Here is a 21,926-nt window from a genome sequence, read left to right as displayed (position 1 = left end):
TGCCCGAGGGCCCCATGCCACTAGGGGGCCCCATCAAGGTTGCCAGGCTCAGTAAAACCAGGGACAGTATGTAAAAATCTATGGGCCAGATCCACAAACGAATTACGCCGGCGTATCTATGGATACGCCGCGTAATTTTTAAAATGCCCCGTCGTATCTGTGTTTTGTATCCACAAAACAAGATACGACTGAATCTGGGCTCGATAAGACAGGCGTACGTCTTAGTACGCCGTCGGAACGTAGGTGTATATTTACGCTGGCCGCTAGGTGGCGTTTCCGTCGAATTCCGCGTCGAGTATGCAAATTAGCTTGATACGGCGATCCACGAACGTACGTCCGGCCAGCGCATTTTTTTACGTCGTTTCCGTAAGGCTTTTTTCGGCGTATAGTTACCCCTGCTATATGAGGCGTATCCTATGTTAAGTATGGCCGTAGTTCCCGCGTAGAATTTTGATAATGTTACGTCGTTTGCGTAAGTCGTTCGCGAATAGGGCTTTGCGTAGAATGACGTCACCGTCGTAAGCATTGGCTTGTTCCGGTTTAATTTCGAGCATGCACACTGGGACGGCGCATGCGCAGTTGAAAAAAAACGTCATTTACGTCGGGTCACGACGTATTTACATAAAACACGCCCCCATCACATCCATTTGAATTGCGCGCCCTTACGCCGCCAAAGTTACACTACGCCGCCGTAACTTACGGCACAAATTCTTTGAGGATACAAAAAAAAAGCTGTAAGTTACGGCGGCGTAGTGTATCAGAGATACGCTACGCCCGACGGAAATATGCGCCAGGGTACGTGGATCTGGCCCTATGTTTTTTTTACATCTGTCCCTGATATGTCCGAAACCGACATGCTTTTGATGTGAAAATCCCGCAATTTTAGCTGCCCCGCCTCTGCACTGCCTCCTGGCGTGGTGGCCATCTGTAATCTTCTATTGCCCAGGGGCCCCATGAGTTGTCAGTCCGCCCCTGGTGTCATGTAGTCTTAGCACACTCTCTGTCCTAGGGCGACAACGCTGTAGAGTACAGTTCTCACCGTAGGACAGGTTAATGGCAGGATCACTAGGTAAAAAAAAAAAAAAGGAAAAGTGTGAAAAAAAGAAAACAAATGCAGCCACCACATCTAAGTACACCAGTAAGTAATAATAATATCAATGTTTGCTCTTGGGTTTAGATATGCTTTACGCTTAGACCTGACAACACACATAATACTGTTACTCAGGGCCAGATTCAGAAAGAATTACGTTGCTCCACGGCAGAGTAACATATCCCATTTACGTTACACCGCCGCAGGTTTACAGTGTAAGTGCCTGATTCACAAAGCTCTTACCTGTAAACTTGCAGCGGTGTAACGTAAATGCGCTTGGCGCAAACCCGCCTAATTCAAATGGGGCGGGCACCATTTAAATTAGGCGCTTTCCCGCGCCGAACGTTCTGCGCATGCTCCGTGTTCAAATTTCCCGACGTGCATTGCGCGAAATTACGACGCCCCAACATTTTTTTTTAAATGCGACGTGCGTTTCGTATTCCCAGACGTCTTACGCAAAAAAAAAATCGAAATTCGACGCGGGAACGACAGCCATACTTTAACATGGCTGATCTAAAGATAAGCCATGTTAAAGCAGGTGTAACTTTGCGACGGGTAAAAACGACTAGCGACGACGTACGGGATGGCGACGAACGCGCGGATCTTCGTGGATCGCCGTAACTAGTCATTTGCATATTCTACGTCGACCGCAATGGCCTCGCCACCTAGCGGCCAGCCTAGAATTGCGTCCTAAGATCCGACAGAATAAGTCAATTACACCTGTCGGATCTTAGGGCTAGTTATGCGTAACCTGATTCTATGAATCAGCCGCATAGTAAGGACGGGCGGATCACAGAGATACGACGGCGTATCAGGAGATACGCCGTCGTATCTCTTCTGTGAATCTGGCCCTCAGCTTTCAAGGAGGAAACTTTCTTGGCAGTGGAATGGAAAGGTTATTATTACACCATTACATTACAGAAAAATCTTCCGTAGCAATGACATGGTTTCATATAGTTGTAGCTTTCTTTATAATGCGCCTTCCAGCCGCACTGACCTGATGGGATGGTGTCGGAGTCGGAGGAATGTTCTCTTACCTGTTGAAGGAGATGTCTTTCCTTCATCTTCAGGAACGTACAATGAGCGTGTAGAACTTGTTTGTGTCAGTGTAACCACTTCCCTCTGTCCAATCGCACGCACCTTGTAAAGTCACACAGCACGCCACACCTTCCAATATAGATATGACTGCAGGTTATTCATAGCTGGACGCCTAACACCTGACGGCACACAAAGGTAAGCGATGGGGGATCCATCTGGCTGGGGGGGGGGGGGTTAGAGAGTCAGCCATGGAGTAGACTGTATGAAAATGATAGTGAGGGGTGCTCATCCCTATACTAGGTGGATGGGGATGTTCCAGGTGGATGGATAGAAATCAGATCAAGGTGTAAAGGATTAGTCTACCCAACAATGATATTTCAGTCCTGGTCTGACAATGGCTGGCTGAGTATCTCATGCGGGTTACACTGATAAGATCTCCTTTCTTACATTCTTGGCTTCCTTCGGGCACGGAGTCTTCTTCTATAGAACCTTACTGTCCCTTTTACACAGGTGGTACCATCAGATCCACCTGTCAGTTAGGTGAGTCTGAACTAATGTTCCGTGTTTGTCTAAGGGCAGGTGCGTCCTTTTACATGCGATTACCTTCGAGTCCATCTAGATCAGGAATTATTTGGATCCATATCACACTGATCCATACCATTCAAATCCATACCATTTGGATCCATATAATTTAGCTCCAATTCAACAAGAAAACTAGGTCCAATAAGCTCTGGAAAGAAAAACCGAATTATTTGGATCCAAACCATTTCGATACATACTATTTGGATGATCCATATCATACTGATCCATACCTATCGATTCCATATCATACTGATCCATACCTATCGATTCCATATCATACTGATCCATACCTATCGATTCCATATCATACTGATCCATACCTATCGATTTCATATCATACTGATCCATACCATTCAGCCCCAATTCAGCGAGGAAACTGGATCCAATAAGCTTCATGAGGCAAAACTGAATTATTTGGATTTATAACATTCGGATCCATACCATTTGTATCCATATCATACTGATCCATACCTATCAAATCCATACCATTCGGATCCATATTATACTGATCCATACCTATCAGATCCATACCATTCAGATCCATATCATACTGATCCATACCTATCAAATCCATATCTTTCGGATCCATATCATACTGATCCATACCTATCAAATCCATACCATTCGGATCCATATCATACTGATCCATACCATTCAGATCCATATCATACTGATCCATACCTATCAAATCCATACCTTTCGGATCCATATCATACTGATCCATACCTATCAAATCCATACCATTCGGATCCATATCATACTGATCCATACCTATCGAATCCATACCATTCGGATCCATATCATACTGATCCATACCTATCAAATCCATACCATTCGGATCCATATCATACTGATCCATACCTATCAAATCCATACCATTCGGATCCATACCTATCGAATCCATACCATTCGGATCCATATCATACGGATCCATACCTATCAAATCCATACCATTTGGATCCATATCATACTGATCCATACCTATCGAATCCATACCATTCGGATCCATATCATACTGATCCATACCTATCAATTCCATACCATTTGGATCCATATCATACTGATCCATACCTATCGAATCCATACCATTTGGATCCATACATTTTTGCCCAAATTCAGCAAGAAAACTGGGTCCAATAAGCTCCATGAGGCCAAACTCAATTATTTGTATCCATACCATTCAGGTCCATATTAGATTGATCCATATGATAATGATCCATACCATTGGAATCCATACCATTTGTATCCATACTATTCGGCCCCAATTCAGCAATGTATCTGGGTCCAAAAAGCTCCATTAGGCAAAGTTGAATTATTTGGACCCATACCATTTCGGATCTATACCATTTGAATCCATATCATAATGATCCATACCCATTTAAAGCGGAGTTCCGGCCACAATTTCACTTTTTAAATATAAATACCCCTGTAATACACAAGCTTAATGTATTCTAGTAAAGTTAGTCTGTAAACTAAGGTCCGTTTTGTTAGGTTGTTACAGCATTTAGACACTTTATAAAATAGAAATTGACTGGGGCCATCTTAAGTGTGGGCATCATGAAGCCAGACTGTATGACTTCCTGGATTTCAGCCTTGCAAATCTCGCACATGCTCAGTGCTGCACAAGCAGTGTCAGATCAGGTTTCAGCACCTGTGCTGTCCAAGTCACATGATTCTCTGAGACTGGGGAATGCACAGACTCCTGGAAAGTTACACCCACTACATTCCCAGGAGTCTGTGCGGTTTAGGTTAGGAAGCATTAAGCACCTAGGTGCAGGAAGTGGGAAGATTAACTATTCTGCCTAGCAACAACACTTTGAAGGCATCTAAAAAAAAAAAAAAAAAAATTTGTAAAGGACAAATGACATTTTTTTAAAACTACTGATGTAATGTTATATTTATGGGTGGAACTCCACTTTAAGCCATACCATTTGGATCCTTACTATTCGGCTCTAATTCAGGAAGGAATCTGGGTCCAATAAGCTCCATGAGGCAAAACTGAATTATTTGGATCCACACCACTCTGATCCATACCATTTGGATCCATACCTATCGAATCCATATTATTTGGATTCCATATCATACTGATCCATACCTATCAAATCCATACCATTTGCATCCATACCTTTTTGCCCAAACTCAGCAAGGAAACTGGGTCCAATAAGCTCCATGAGGCCTGAATTATTTGGATCCATACCATTCGGGTCCATACCAGATTGATGCATATCATAATGATCCATGCCATTGGAATTCATACTATTTGGATCCATACCTTTTTGTCCCAATTCAGCAAGGAATCTGGGTCCAATAAGCTACATGAGGCAAAACTGAATTATTTGGATCCACACCACTCTGAACCATACCATTTGGATCCATACCTATCAAATCCATAACATTTGGAAATTGGATCCATACCGTTCGGCCCTAATTCAGCAAGGAAACTGGGTCCAATAAGCTCCATGAGGAAAAAAATATTTTTTTTTGGATCCATATCATAATGATCTAAACCTAATGAATTCATACCATTTGGATCCATATCATAAAAATCCATGCCTTTCAAATTTATACCATTTGGATTCATATCATAATGAATTTATAACATTTGTATCCATACTATTCGGCTCCAATTCAGCAAGGAATCTGGGTCCAATGCACTCCATGAGGCAAAATTTAATCATTTGGATCCAAACCATTCTGATCCATAAAATTCTAATCCACATAATTTGAACCCTTACCATTTGGATCCATACTTCCCCTTTGGATCCATATTTGGATCCATACCATGTTCATTCCAATTAGCAGTCAATAGACATGGTCAGTGTTAGGGTTGTCCCGATACCACTTTTTTAGGACCGAGTACAAGTACCGATACTTTTTTTCAAGTACTCGCCGATACCGAATACCGATACTTTTTTTTAAATGTGTCCCCAAATGCAGCCATGTCCCCCACAGATGCAGCCATGTCCCCCACAGATGCAGCCATGTCCCCCACATATGCAGCCATGTCCTCACATATGCAGCCATGTCCCCCATATATGCAGCCATGTCCCCCATATATACAGCCATGTCCCCCCACAGATGCAGCCATGTCCCCCACATATGCAGCCATGTCCCCCACATATGCAGCCATGTCCCCACATATGCAGTCATGTCCCCCATATATGCAGCCATGTCCCCACATATGCAGCCATGTCCCCACATATGCAGCCATTTCCGCCATATATGCAGCCATGTCCCCCATATATGCAGCCATGTCCCCCACAGATGCAGCCATGTCCCCCACATATGCAGCCATGTCCCCCACATATGCAGCCATGTCCCCCATATATGCAGCCATGTCCCCCCACATATGCAGCCATGTCCCCCATATATGCAGCCATGTCCACCCACATATGCAGCCATGTCTCCCCATACCTAGATGCTGCCGCCTAGTTAATCAGCGTGCGGGGAACATTACAGCTTCCACTTGAATAGCTGTCTGTTCCCCGCCGCGCTGCGTATAGACACTCCCCCTTGTTTGGGATTGGACGGGTGATCTGCACTTTGATAGACAGATCACCCGTCCAATCCTGAGCAAGGGGGAGTGTCTATACGCGGCGCGGCGGGGAACAGACAGCTATTCAAATGAAAGCTGTAATGTTCCCCGCACGCTGATTAACTAGGCGGCTGGGGCGTTGCGGTATGCGACGGCGGCGACGGCGAGGGAGTAGTATCGGATCTGGCATCGGGGGCATTTGCGGGAGTACAAGTACTCCCGCGAATGCTCAGTATCGGTCCCGATACCGGTACTGGTATCGGTATCGGGACAACCCTAGTCAGTGTAAAGCGTCCCTAATGCCTTGTACACACAATCTTAATTTCCGATGGAAAAAGTCAGACGGAATTTTTTCATCGGCTTTTCCGACCGTGTGTGTGCCCCATCTGACTTTTCTCTTTTTTTTAGACGTAAAAAAAATATCGGAAATTCCGTTCGTCTGTAGGGAACTCCGACGGAGAAAAAAACACGCATTCTCAGAATCAAGTCGACGCATGCTCGGAAGCATTGAACTTCATTTTTCTCGGCTCGCCGTAGTGTTGTACGTCACCGCGTTCTTGACAGTCGGAATTTGGTGTGACAGTGTGTATGCAAGACAGCTTGAAGGAATTCCGTCGCAAAAATCAGATCGTGTGTACAAGGCATTATCTGTCATTCCAAATAAAAAGAATCTCTTGAGAAGATGCCTACAGAGATGAGATGAGTTATAAGTCTACTAATCGTAACCATTTCTGGTGCGAGGTGGAGATGATCATTTTCTTCTTGGCCGTTCTCTGGATAAAGGGACAGTCTTGTCTTATTGCTATAATTTGCCCCAAGTCAGTACCGGGACTGTCTTTAGGTCTGTGTAGTCCTTCTTTCCTCCCATAGAAGTTCTATGATAGAACGTATGCAACCTCAGCAGTCCCCTCGCTGTCCAAGGCTTCAATACCTTCTGAGTGCACAGATCTAGGGTCCTGATCTGAATACTTGTTCCATAGGGATTTAGAAAGTATTGATGCCAGGAACAGCCAGGGAAGTAGCATTTTCTGAGAGCGAGAGGCCGACAATGGCAGAATTTATTGTCTTGGAAAGCAACCTGTCTAGAAAGAAACAAAGGATCAGATGGTATGCGGTCACCTGACCTCTGCTGATAAGACGTATCAGCCACCCTGAGCTCCAGATAAGGCGATCGAAGTCTTTAAAGTGATTGTAAAGCTTCACTTTTTTTAAAAACGAAACAAACATGTCATACTTACCTCCACTGTGCAGCTCGTTTTTCACAGAGTGGCCCCGATCCTCCTCTTCTGGGTTCTCTCGGCGGCTGTCTCGGCTTCTCCCGCATCAGCTAACCCCCCTGAGAAGCGCTCTCCCAAGGGGGTTACCCAGGGCCGCCATCAGGGATTTTGGGGACCCTTACACAGCTTCCAGGCATGGGCCCCCTGGAGCAGAGAAGGGGGGGGGGTGCTGCTGATAATTACAGTGCCATCTCAGCTCCTCTTCTCTCTCCTCGCCTCCTGCAGCGAGTTGAGAACTGGGTGAGGGCATAATTACAGTGCCATCTCAGCTCCTCTTCTCTCTCCTCCTGCAGCGAATTGAGAACCGGGGCGTTTGCTGCCAATAATTACAGTGCCATCTCAGCTCCTCTTCTCTCTCCTCTCCTCCTGCAGCGAGTTGAGAACTGGGTGAGGGCATAATTACAGTGCCATCTCTCCTCTTCTCTCTCCTCCTCTCCTCCTGCAGCGAGTTGACAACGGGGGGGGGGGGGGGGGGGCATAATTACAGTGCCATCTCAGCTCCTCTTCTCTCTCCTCCTCTCCTCCTGCAGCGAGTTGAGAACTGGGTGAGGGCATAATTACAGTGCCATCTCTCCTCTTCTCTCTCCTCCTGCAGCGAGTTGAGAACAGGGGAGGGGGAGGCATAATTACAGTGCCATCTCAGCTCCTCTTCTCTCTCCTCCTCTCCTCCTGCAGCGAGTTGAGAACCGGGTGGGGGGGGTTGCGGATTGCTGCCGATAATTACAGTGCCATCTCAGCTCCTCTTCCATCTCCTCCTGCAGCGAGGGGTGCTGCCGAAAATTTGAAAATGACAGTGTAGTGCCATCTGACCTCTTCCTCCTCCGACTGGGCCCCTGGGAACGTTCGGTCCCCCTGACAGGTGTAGTGCCTGTACCCCCCTGGGGTTACCTTGTGGGCGCGCTCCCAAGTCCTGTATCCGAAGTCCATAGACGACGACTGCAGGACTCAGCCCCGCCCCCGGCCCTTGCATCATTGGAGTTGATTGACAGCAGCGCGAGCCAATGGCTGAAATTATTTAGGTTCCACAGTGAGTATAACAAGCATTCTTTACTGCATCTACAGACTGATTTTACTGTTGTGGGTTTAGTAACATTTTAAGAAAATTGCACACAGTGAAGTATTAAGCCAAACCTACTGATAAATAGTATAGGGTGGATACTTAAGACCTCTTTCACATTGGGGAGTTTTTCAGGCGCTTTGGCATTAAAAAAAAGCTCCTGTAAAGCGCCTGAAAGAAGCCACATCTGCAATCCCAATGTGAAAGCCTGGGTGCTTTCAGAGCCCTTTCACATTGCCAGCACCTGAAAAACGCTGGTAAAGCTCCGCTAAGACCCTTTTCACACTGGGGCGTTTTTCAGGCGCTTTGGCGTTAAAAAAAGTGCCTCAATGGGAAGGGTGTATTCAACTATCCGAAAGCGCTGCAAAGAAGAAGCTGCTTTCAGGACTTTTTTTGACTCCCTGCCAGCGCAGCCCCTCAGTGTGAAAGCACTCAGGCTTTCACATTGGGATTGCAGACGAGGCTTCTTTCAGGCACTTTACAGGTGCTTTTTTTTAACGCTAAGACCCCTTTCACACTTGGGCTTTTTTCAGGCGCTTTAGTATGAAAGCACTTGGGATTTCACATTGGGATTGCAGATGCAGCTTCTTTCAGGCGCTTTACAGGCGCTTTTTTTAACGCTAAAGCGCCTGAAAAAATGCCCCAGTGTTTCACACTGAGGCGCTTTTCAGGCGCTTTCAGGCATAAAACAGCACCTGAAAAGCTTACGAAAACGTATTTCTATTAAAATCAATGAATGCTTTCTTACTGGGGCAGTGCACTGACAGAAAGGTGAAAAAACACTCCTCTCCATTGAAATGAATTCAAAGTGCTTCAAAAGCACCTGAAAAGCTCTTCAAAAGCGCTCAGTGTTTTGCTGGCAGTTTTTTTAAGCGTCTCAGTGTGAAAGAGGCCTAAAATAATTTTTTTAACCTCTTGCCGACCGCCGCACACACATATACGTCGGCAGAAGGGCTTGTACAGGCAAATCAGCATACCTGTACGTCCCTTTGAATTTGCCTCTGTGCAAGTACGCGCCTGCCATGGGAGTGTGCCCGCGAGTACCGCAAACTTGATGTTCGAAGGACTACTTATTGTTAAAGGCATACCTCCCAACATTCTGAGATGGGAATGAGGGACACCTATTAGCAAAAGTATGCAGGCATAGGACACACCCCTTGCCACGCCCCCTTAAAGGAGAATTGTACTAAAGAAAATGATTGGCTAAACCCACAAGTGCTTTTTTTACCACTACTATTCCTTTATATTGGCTTATGAAATTTACAAATGCAGCAATTTAGAAATTAAATGAAAGGTTTAGCACTGGGAAACACTTTTTGATAGATAAAAAGTGCATTTTATATAGGACTATATACTGTAGATCAGACCAAAATGAGGGACAAATGAGGAGAATGAGGGACAGAGGGACATTGCTCCAAATCAGGGACAGTCCCTCGAAATCAGAGACAGTTGGGAGCTATGGTTAAAGGGGGCTACCCGATTCCAATAAAATTCCTCCTCAACTTGCAGACCCCCACAACCATTGGGCCAGGGTTGTGGGGAAGGGGTCCTTGTCTTCATAGGGAGTGGGACAAGGTGCTTTACACCCATGTTGAGGGCATGTGGCCTGGTGTGGTTAAGGAGGAAAGGGGGCACATGTTTATTCTCCCCTTTACTGGCCCAGAAAGGATGCAAGCTAAGATAAGGGTCTTCCATTGATTTTTTTTTTGTGGCATTCCCCCTTAACGACCGCCTCCTGCATATATACGTCAGCAGAATGGCAGGGCTGGGCAGATGTACGTACAGGTACGTCCTGTACATCTACCCGGTCCGAAGCCCTGGGACCGGGATCGTGGGACCCGCGGACCCAATCGCCGCTGGGGTCCCGCGATCGCTCCCCGGAGCTGAAGAACGGGGAGAGCTGTGTGTAAACACGGCTTCCCCGTGCTTCACTGTGGCGGCGTATCGATCGTGTCATCCCCTTTATAGGGAGACACAATCGATGACGTCAGTCCTACAGCCACACCCCCCTACAGTTGTAAACACACACTAGGTGGAACATAACTCCTTCAGCGCCCCCTGTGGTTAACTCCCAAACTGCAACTGTCATTTCCACAATAAACAATGCATTTTAAATGCATTTTTTGCTGTGAAAATGACAATGGTCCCAAAAATGTGTCAAAATTGTCCAAAGTGTCCGCCATAATGTCGCAGTCACGATAGAAAATTGCTGATCGCCGCCATTAGTAGTAAAAAAAATAATAATAATACAAATGCAATAAAACTATCCCCTATTTTGAAAACGCTATAAATTTTGCGCAAACCAACCGATAAACGCTTATTGCGATTTTGTTTACCAAAAATATGTAGAAGAGTACGTATCGGCCTAAACTGAGGAAATTTTAATTTTTTTATATATATATATTTTTGGGGGATTTTTATTATAGGTAAAAGTAAAAAATATTGCATTTTTTTCAAAATTGACGCTCTATTTTTGTTTATAGCGAAAAAAATAAAAACCGCAGAGGTGATCAAATACCACCAAAAGAAAGCTCTATTTGTGGGGAAAAAAGGACGGCAATTTTGTTTGGGAGCCACGTTGCACGACTGCGCAATTGTCAGTTAAAATCCAAACCATAGCCTTTAGACCTGGCATAGAATTTGGGGGGACCCCATTCAGTTTTTTTTGTGTTTTCTTTGCATGAGATTCCCCCGTACAATTCTGAAGGGAACTCTTTTTTTGTGGAGGCCCCCCATTAACATCTACAGTATATCAGACTTTCATGTAGGATAAGTGTCTGCTATAAATTAATAGAATCCGTGGCCGCAGAACAAAGCAGCTGGGAGTTGTCATTTAACCCCTTTGCACCTAAAGGAAAATATAAATGCCTAAGCCCTATTTTGCAACTTTGACATGTGTTAGGAAAACCTGTACATATCATCATAAATACTTTGTGCATCTAGGTGGATTATATCTTGTTTTTTCAAGACAAATTGGGCTTTCATTTGGTGGTAAATAATAATGGATATCTCCAGATTTTTTATTTTTTATTATTATCCAAGAAAAACTGTCCCAATATAAAAAAATGTTTTAATGTAACTGTATATTTCTTGTTTCTACCATAACCTACCACCTAAAAACAACCCAAAATCCCCCCAATTCTCATGTGTATGTTAGTTGTTGTTTGTACCTGTAGTATAACCCAGAAACAATAAGGCGCATTTTGCTATTTTTTTTTTTATACTACCTAAAACACACCAACACTGACACTAATAAATAATAATAAAAAAAAAGTAAAAAAATACTGTCCCTGGCCTTGACCTTTGACCTTGCCATTTGACCCTGACCTTCACCCAAATACTAATGCTGGCCATACACTATACGAAAATTCGGCCGAAAATCGGTCGTTCAGACAGTTTCTTTCGTTTTTGGGCCAGTTAATGCGCACAAAATCGATAATCGTTGGGACTTTTTTGAGCCGAAAAAACGATGGACACGTTTGGAAATTTTCTCCTGAACAAACGATAAATCGGAAGGTTAATGTGTTTCCCGTCCGAACTTTCTGCACTAGGTATATGTAAAAAAAAAAACGAACCAATTTTTTTTATTTATGTCTACTGAACCATTTATCGGTCATTACATGATGGCACTATCGTTTGCGCTCACGACCGAACGTTCGTTTTTCGAAAGTTCGTTCGGACGATTTTTCGTGGAGGGTATGGCCAGCATAACCGTGGGGCTGATCTATGTATTTTTATTTTTAAAATGATTATTATTATTATTATTATTACTTGTATTTTATTTTTTAAACACACTTTTTTTCTCTATCTCTGCAAGGACAGAGAAAGATACAATGTATCTGTTTAGTCTATTGACAGAGACAGAAAACACGGGTAGCTGGCTTCACCATGACTATCCACTGTGATAGCCAATCAGAGGTCTGATGTCTGAATCTGCCTTTCTGGGTCCCGATCGTTAGAACGGGGCCCGGGGCTCTTGGTGAGACCACACGCATGCTCCCAGCACAAGGGGAGATACGCAAATATGCGTCCCCATAGAATAAAGCCCAGTCCAGTGGGGGTGCATACTTGCAGTGAGGCTGGATCTATGGACCTATGGCATTTTTTGTGCTTTTTGCATTTTGCAGATTTGCACTACAGAACGTGTTTCATAGGAAACCATGTTATATGGGCTGTAGTGCAAATCTGCCAAATGCAAAAAGCATTAAAACTGCATAGGTAAGAATCCAGCCTGAAAGGGTTAAACTAACTTTTTCTTTGTAAGTGCTGCTGTAGTAGGTTGTATACAGTGGGGATCGAAAGTTTGGGCACCCCAGGTAAAAATTTGTATTAATGTGCATAACGAAGCCAAGGAAAGATGGAGAAATCGAACCCATGGTGCTGATTGTTGGGGCAAGGTCAGATGAGTCTGGGCATTTAAAACCTTTAAGATTGACATCACCTAGTCTTCCCAGACGATGATTGAGAACAATCCATGACACTGGCAGGTCTCAGCTTTGCAAAGGGAGCAGTGCATGCTAGAAATTCTGCAGGGTGCCCAAACTTTTGCAGATGCCATTTTTTTGGTTTTCTGTAATTTTGAAAGTGTAAATGATGGAAATAAAATCTAACTTTTTTTTTACATATTATAAGAATGTCTAATCTGTAATTTGATGACTTTTGGAGATTTTTCCATCTTTCCTTGGCTTCGTTATGCACATTAATACAAATTTTTACCTGGGGTGCCCAAACTTTCAATCCCCACTGTAGATCGTACAGATGTGCCACTTCATAGGCAAGGTCAGGGCATCCCCTTAAAAAACCACATGTCAGTAACACCAACCAAAAAGGTGAGAGTGGACCAGTGAGGCTAATCACTACCTTTGGCTCCCAATGGGACAAGGTAAGAGAAATACTTTCCAAACATTGGGGCATCCTCACCAGCAATAGAAGCTTAGCAGACATTGTCGGCGAGCGCCCAAAAATGGTGGCCCGCAGAGCGAAAAACTTGGGCGACATCCTGGTCCAATCGGAATATGTCAGACAGCCCAATAAAACGTGGCTGTCTGAGTACCCACGAAGTCTGGGTATGTTCCCCTGTACGAGATGTCAAGTTTGTCCCTTCGTCGACAGAACACGCACCTTTATGGATGCTACTAGATCCAAAGAGTACGAAATTAGGGACCTCATCAACTGTTCGACTGAACGAGTTATCTACATGATAACATGTCCCTGTAAAAAGATGTACATAGGGAAAACCAAAAGGCAACTCAGAACTCGAATAGGCGAGCACCTGCGAGAAATCAAGAAAGAGAAGGATAGTGACAGGGAACCTAAACAGGAGAGTCCAGTAGCACAGCATTTTGCGGAATTCCATCAAGGCAAACCGGATGGAATGAAAATTAAGGGCATATATGCATTGCACCTGCCCACGAGAAGGGGTGATTTTGACAGGATACTTCTCCAGAAAGAAAAGTGGTGGATCTTCACCCTTAAAACTCTCATGCCTCTTGGCATGAACACTGAATTAAGCATGCAACCCTTTCTGGACCAGTAGACTGTCAGCTCTCTCTTTTCCCCCCCTCTCCCGATCAAATTCTTACTCTATTATGATCCAGCCTTGGATATACTAACCCGGTTCTGTCCTTAGCAGATATGTATATCAGTCTTTTAGAGCAAATATATACTTTATGGTATACATATTGTACGCCCCATGGGGCGTGGACCCTGTCTCTGTCTTTACCCCTAAGGAGGACGGATGAGTATATGCTCTTCTGCCACCCTCCTCTTTCCTCTTTCCTTTTGCTTTTTTCCTTCTGTTTGTCCTTTTCCTGCCTTTCTCTTTCTCTTTTTGCACCCATATACTTATATATACTGAACCCAATTGTGTCTTTGCGTACTACTTGTACACACATATAATATATGGGTCTCTGTCGAATAGTATGAGTATGATGTTTGACCCGCCCTGACATAACCGCCTATGTCTGCCTACCCGAGCTGACCTTTCTCTTACATTTTACACATTATATCTCTTAGTTTTCCTGGTTTTCTCTGTGGTTAGCCCATATAGGGTCCCTTATAGCCCCTTTTGGAGCATAGGCTCTGTACGGAGTACCAGAAACAAATTATATATGCAAAGTTGCGATTTCTTCATAAGCATTCACTAAGCAGGGTCACCCATAATATATTATTCCCCCTTCAAATTAAATTACATTATCGGGTCAAACATTATATATATTTGGGGACCCCTATCATTTAAGTCTTTCTGTTTAACTTTGATGTTCTTCGTGCATCAAGAGCGATGTAGTTGCCAATTTCTATTTGTCATTCAATATACTAATATAGCAAATTTATGTATGTCCTGTTATATGTGTTAGGCTCTCTGTGTTTTGTCAGATTGGATTGAGGCATTCAGCACTGAAGTGACACTCAAGTCTATCAAGCGGAACTCCGTATTTTTCTATCATTCAAATCAATGGGAGACAGGCGTGCGCCGATAGCATATAAAGGAGCGACGCACGCCTGTCTCCCACCGTCCAGACGAAGTTACGTATCAACACTACGAAACGCGTTGACGTCATCACGGCTCCGGACGCCTCTCTCTCCATGCCCCATAGCAGTTGGAAACCAAAGCGGTGACTTGCGGGAACACACAAGGAAAACGAAAGCGAGCGGATGCTCCGGATGAATATCGGGAAGCACTAAACACCTGGTGCGCACTGAAGCCACGTACAGACCACTTCCAGAAGCATATAGCTGGACCTGTCAGTTCAGCAGACCAGCGGGAACAGCATCACATAACCGGACGGCACGGTTGTATTATCCTCCACGCATGCTAATATATATTGGCGCATCTGACAGTTTACAGACGCCAACTGCAGCGATTGTATCACACAACAGCAAGGAGGTAGCCAGTAGCCAACGGATTCCGGATTTCTGTGAACTAGTGAACTTTGCTGGTAAGATCGTTTCATTATCCTGTTTCCACACACTATGCTGAAATACGGAAGTCTATAACACAGAACTGCAGTGGTAGTATATAAAAAACCCCCCCTTCATCAAATCCTGCATCCAACCGCTTCACACATTGGAATCTCTGTAATCCTAATAGGAACAGTACTATACATCCATCTTGCAGGCAGGACAGCCTAGACAAACTTTTATTATCTACTACTTTTTGAAAACTCTTTTTCAATTTATAGATTCATTCTAAGTGCAAGCCCAAACCTTACTATATATGTGAACCTTCACTGATCTTGCCATCAGGTTCATATATGCAAGATTAAGACCTCTATCCAATTTAGATCCAGGTACTAAAGTCATCCACTGCAGGGGTACTCTTGCTGCCAATTCTTTCTAATTGTACACAAGGCTATCCGCCATACACACCATATCGGATTTCCGATTAGAATTGACAGCAAAAGTTTTCCATCTGGCGTCCGGACTGCCACAGTCATTTTTGTCCTGTATGTTTGTTATTGTTTGTGTCTTTTTTGTGCTGTTTGTTGCACGCTATATGAATTAGCCTCATACGTGCATGTTTTTTGGCCGGTCAACTAATATAGGTTATTACTATAGCTATCTCAGCTCTTATAGTGTCATACTTGTATCATTGTCCCACGTGTATTAAATATACTATGTAACATATAATTATTTATTAAACTTAATTTTTTACTACACAGATTGTCCGTCACTGCCATAGTAGCCTCTTGGTTGTCCCGGGGGTCACCGCCTCTTGGTTTCCCTGTCGGGGCAACTACCTTCTTTTTGTACATCCCCAGTCACCTTATTTAAAAGTTTTACACTTTTAATGTTTCTTTTTAAAGATGACTAAAATCACTGCTCTCCGCCAAACAGAATGGCAATTGTCACCATTTGCACTGGAATATAAAGACAAGAACAAGCACTTTGAAGGACTCATTATCATTATCGATGCACATGCATGTTGGCACTGTACTGTATACTAATTGCACTTTAATATTTGAAATTGCTTCTAAATAAGATTACGTTTATTCCAGTCACTTTTTTGTATTTTTACAGACATCACAAGTTCAAAACTCTAGGAGCAAAATAATATAGGTACACATAAGGTTTTTTGTGGCTAGCAGTGTTAATTTTGTCAATGAAAACTATTTTGTCAGCGGCATTTTTACAGTGACAAAAAAAAACGAAAAAGTACAGCACATTTTGGTCCACTGACGAAAACTTTAAATTTCAAATCTGTTTTTGTTAACGGACGAAAATGTGAGGCAAGGACATTTACCCTTGTGAATTAACAAGCGAGTTGAAGCGACTGTGTGCACCGCGACGACTACCAGAAACCAGAGCAGCACTATGCATTACAGGCAGGCCTCCCGAGTCCAGACGAGACAGTCCCACTCCCGAGTCCAGACGAGACAGTCCCACTCCCGAGTCCAGACGAGACAGTCCCACTCCCGAGTCCAGACGAGACAGTCCCACTCCCGAGTCCAGATGAGACAGTCCCACTTCTGGGTCCAGACCAGACAGTCCCACTCCCGAGTCCAGACCAGACAGTCCCACTCCCGAGTCCAGACGAGACAGTCCCACTCCCGAGTCCAGACGAGACAGTCCCACTCCTGAGTCCAGACGAGACAGTCCCACTTCTGGGTCCAGACCAGACAGTCCCACTCCCGAGTCCAGACCAGACAGTCCCACTCCCGAGTCCAGACCAGACAGTCCCACTCCCGAGTCCAGACCAGACAGTCCCACTCTCGAGTCCAGACCAGACAGTCCCACTCCCGAGTCCAGACCAGACAGTCCCACTCCCGAGTCCAGACCAGACAGTCCCACTCCCGAGTCCAGACGAGACAGTCCCACTCCCGAGTCCAGACGAGACAGTCCCACTCCCGAGTCCAGATGAGACAGTCCCACTCCCGAGTCCAGACCAGACAGTCCCACTCCCGAGTCCAGACCAGACAGTCCCACTCCCGAGTCCAGACCAGACAGTCCCACTCCCGAGTCCAGACCAGACAGTCCCACTCCCGAGTCCAGACCAGACAGTCCCACTCCCGAGTCCAGACCAGACAGTCCCACTCCCGAGTCCAGACCAGACAGTCCCACTCCCGAGTCCAGACCAGACAGTCCCACTCCCGAGTCCAGATGAGACAGTCCCACTCCCGAGTCCAGACGAGACAGTCCCACTTCTGGGTCCAGACCAGACAGTCCCACTCCCGAGTCCAGACCAGACAGTCCCACTCCCGAGTCCAGACGAGACAGTCCCACTCCCGAGTCCAGACGAGACAGTCCCACTCCTGAGTCCAGACGAGACAGTCCCACTCCCGGGTCCAGACGAGACAGTCCCACTCCCGAGTCCAGACGAGACAGTCCCACTTCTGGGTCCAGACCAGACAGTCCCACTCCCGAGTCCAGACCAGACAGTCCCACTCCCGAGTCCAGACGAGACAGTCCCACTCCCGAGTCCAGACGAGACAGTCCCACTCCTGAGTCCAGACGAGACAGTCCCACTTCTGGGTCCAGACCAGACAGTCCCACTCCCGAGTCCAGACCAGACAGTCCCACTCCCGAGTCCAGACCAGACAGTCCCACTCCCGAGTCCAGACCAGACAGTCCCACTCCCGAGTCCAGACCAGACAGTCCCACTCCCGAGTCCAGACCAGACAGTCCCACTCCCGAGTCCAGACCAGACAGTCCCACTCCCGGGTCCAGACGAGACAGTCCCACTCCCGAGTCCAGACCAGACAGTCCCACTCCCGAGTCCAGACCAGACAGTCCCACTCCCGGGTCCAGACCAGACAGTCCCACTCCCGGGTCCAGACCAGACAGTCCCACTCCCGAGTCCAGACCAGACAGTCCCACTCCCGAGTCCAGACCAGACAGTCCCACTCCCGAGTCCAGACCAGACAGTCCCACTCCCGAGTCCAGACCAGACAGTCCCACTCCCGAGTCCAGACCAGACAGTCCCACTCCCGAGTCCAGACCAGACAGTCCCACTCCCGGGTCCAGACGAGACAGTCCCACTCCCGAGTCCAGACCAGACAGTCCCACTCCCGAGTCCAGACCAGACAGTCCCACTCCCGGGTCCAGACCAGACAGTCCCACTCCCGGGTCCAGACCAGACAGTCCCACTCCCGAGTCCAGACCAGACAGTCCCACTCCCGAGTCCAGACCAGACAGTCCCACTCCCGAGTCCAGACCAGACAGTCCCACTCCCGGGTCCAGACGAGACAGTCCCACTCCCGGGTCCAGACGAGACAGTCCCACTCCGGAGTCCAGACCAGACAGTCCCACTCCCGAGTCCAGACCAAACTGTCCCACTCCCGAGTCCAGACCAGACAGTCCCACTCTCGAGTCCAGACCAGACAGTCCCACTCCCGAGTCCAGACCAGACAGTCCCACTCCCGGGTCCAGACGAGACAGTCCCACTCCGGGGTCCAGATGAGACAGTCCCACTCCAGAGTCCAGACCAGACAGTCCCACTCCCGAGTCCCGACGAGACAGTCCCACTCCCGAGTCCCGACGAGACAGTCCCACTCCCGAGTCCCGACGAGACAGTCCCACTCCCGAATCCAGACGAGACAGTCCCACTCCCGAGTCCCGACGAGACAGTCCCACTCCCGAGTCCCGACGAGACAGTCCCACTCCCGAGTCCCGACGAGACAGTCCCACTCCCGAGTCCCGACAAGACAGTCCCACTCCCGAGTCCCGACAAGACAGTCCCACTCCCGAGTCCCGACGAGACAGTCCCACTCCTGAGTCCAGACGAGACAGTCCCATTCCCGAGTCCAGACGAGACAGTCCCACTCCCGAGTCCCGTCTCACGAGATGACTGCCAACATCCAGAGCAGAGAGCAGACTGTGAGTGTGTAGTACTAGTAGGGTGACCACGTGTCCCGGATTTCCCGGGACTGTCCCGCATTTTGCAGGTCTGTCCTGGGCACCTTCATTCCTGGACAATACAATGTCCCGGAATGAAACTGACACAGCCACCCCCCGGGCCAATCTGATGCCCCCAAAAAAGGCCGCCACATCACCGCTTTACTCACTGACAGTACTTGTCCTGGCCGGGAATGCCTGGCCTCAGACCACTGTCTGTCCAGAGCACTGTGTGTGCATTAGACCCCTTTCACACTGAGGGCATATTGCAGGCGCTATAGCGTTAAAAAAAGCGCCTGCAATCCGCCCTTAAACAGCTGCTCCATTGTCTCCAGTGTGAAAGCCCGAGGGCTTTCACACTGGAGCGTTGAGCTAGCAGGACGGTACAAAAAAAGTTCTACCAAACACATCTTTGGAGCGGTGAAGGAGTGGTATGTTTAACCCTTTCTCGGCTGCTAGTGGGGGTTAAAAGTGCCCCTATAGCGGCCGAAATGCGTTGCAAATCCGCCCATAGCGTCCAGAGCACTCTGCAGCATCACAGGCCTCCTCAAACCACTGTCCAGAGCACTGTGCAGCATCACAGGCATAGGTGTGCGGCACAGCCTATTGCATTAGGGTGTGCACCCCAAAGCTCAAACACACATGCCTTTCTCTGCAGCCTCAGCTGCACTGGACAGTGAAAGTATGGAAAGTGCTCTGTGCTGAGTGGCTTCCTGTTCATTCACAAACACAGTTTACTAGGCTTCAGTTATGAATGAACACAGTGAGCGAGTGTGTTCACTGTGTTCATTTAGAAAAGGAAGGGGCTGGTAAATTACATATTTACTTGCCCCTTCCCCTGCTCTCCATCCTCAAACATCCCTTTCTGCAGCCGGTGGGGAGAGGAGGGAAGCCAGCAGCACTGCGGGGCCAACATGGGGGGAAGCCCAGGCAGTAGGGGCAATCGGCACTGGACTTTGGGATTAGGGTGTGCCCAGGCACACCTGGCACACTCCCTGCGCATGCCTATGATTACAGTCCTCCACAGACCGTCCAGAGTGGCTAAATCTGTATCTGTGAGTTTTTCAAACCTGAATACCATAAGTAATAACATGATATTCGTTTTTATCACTCCAGGAGTATATAATAAGTTTGGAAATTCTTTAGAAGTGCTTAACCACTTAAGGACCGCCTCCTGCACATTTACGTCGGCAGAATGGCACGGCTGGGCACAAGCATGTACCTGTACATCCTCTTTAAGTGCCCAGTCGTGGGCGCGCGCCCACGACCCGGACCGAAGCTCCGTGACCGCGCCCGCGGGACTCGCGGACCCGATCACCGCTGGAGTCCCGCGATCGGTCCCCGGAGCTGAAGAACGGGGACAAGCTGTGTGTAAACACAGCTTCCCCGTTCTTCACTGTAATGCTGTCATTGACTGTGTGTGTTCCCTAATATAGGGAACCACGATCAATGACGTCACACGTCCAGCCCCGCCACCCTACAGTTAAAAACACAGTTGAGGTCACACTTAACCCCTTCAGCGCCCCCTAGTGGTTAACTCCCCAAACTGCAATTGTCATTTTCACAGTAAACAATGCATTTTTAATGCATTTTTTGCTGTGAAAATGACAATGGTCCCAAAAATGTGTCAAAATTGTCCAATGTGTCCGCCATAATATCGCAGTCACGAAAAAAATCACTGATCGCCACCATTAGTAGTAAAAAAAAAATAATAATAAAAATGCAATAAAACTATCCCCTATTTAGAAAACGCTATACATTTTGCGCAAACCAATCGATAAACGCTTATTGCGATTTTTTTTTACCAAAAATAGGTAGAAGAATACGTATCGGCCTAAACTGAGGAAAAAATTGTTTTTTATATATTTTTGGGGGATATTTATTTTAGCAAAAAGTTAAAAATATTGAATTTTTTTCAAAATTGTCGCTCTATTTTTGTTTATAGCGCAAAAAATAAAAACCGCAGATGTGATCAAATACCACCAAAAAAAAGCTCTATTTGTGGGGAAAAAAGGACGCCAATTTTGTTTGGGAGCCACGTCGCACGACCGTGCAATTGTCAGTTAAAGCGACGCAGTGCCGAATCGCAAAAAGGGGCAAGGTCCTTTAGCTGCATTTTGGTCCGGGTCTTAAGTGGTTAACTAAAACACATTTGATTTAAGTTGACTACAATGATTTTATTCTACTAAAATGTACTGGAGATTTTAGTCGACTAAAATATGATGACTAAAATGGGACTATGCATTTGAGCTCCAAACTCTACCGATATTTCAGTCATTATTGTTATGATCTTTATCCCATATTTGCATTCTTTATACTGCATTTGTAACTTGTTTTTTTATGCAAAACTCAATAAAAATATTAAACAAGAAAATGGGACTAAAACTAAAATGGCATTTTAGTCAAAAGACTATAACCAAAACTAAATCGAAATTCGATGCCAAAATTAACACTGGTGACTAGACAGCGCTGGGTCTATATATTACAGGTTTATATTTTTTATCTGTGTCCCCA

The 21,926-nt window shown here is 46.2% G+C and overlaps 2 protein-coding genes across 2 annotated transcripts in view; one reads left to right on the top strand and one right to left on the bottom strand.

Moving 5' to 3' along the window:
* Window positions 1–2,222: 2,222 nt before the first annotated feature.
* LOC120927109 (phospholipid-transporting ATPase IC-like) overlaps window positions 2,223–21,926 on the top strand; it is a 163,881-nt gene continuing 144,177 nt past the window's right edge. The window contains exon 1 of the mRNA XM_040337549.1: window positions 2,223–2,323. The gene's annotated coding sequence lies outside the window, so the exon portion shown is untranslated. The remainder of the gene's footprint in view (window positions 2,324–21,926) is intronic.
* Window positions 16,818–19,313, bottom strand: LOC120931326 (elastin-like). Its single transcript, XM_040342686.1, has one exon. It carries the CDS (start codon window positions 19,311–19,313, stop codon window positions 16,818–16,820), a length of 2,496 nt encoding a protein of 831 aa, XP_040198620.1.

The sequence above is a fragment of the Rana temporaria genome, chromosome 1, assembly GCF_905171775.1.
Source record: "Rana temporaria chromosome 1, aRanTem1.1, whole genome shotgun sequence".
NCBI lineage: Eukaryota > Metazoa > Chordata > Amphibia > Anura > Ranidae > Rana > Rana temporaria.
This window is presented reverse-complemented; position numbering and strand designations above follow the sequence as displayed.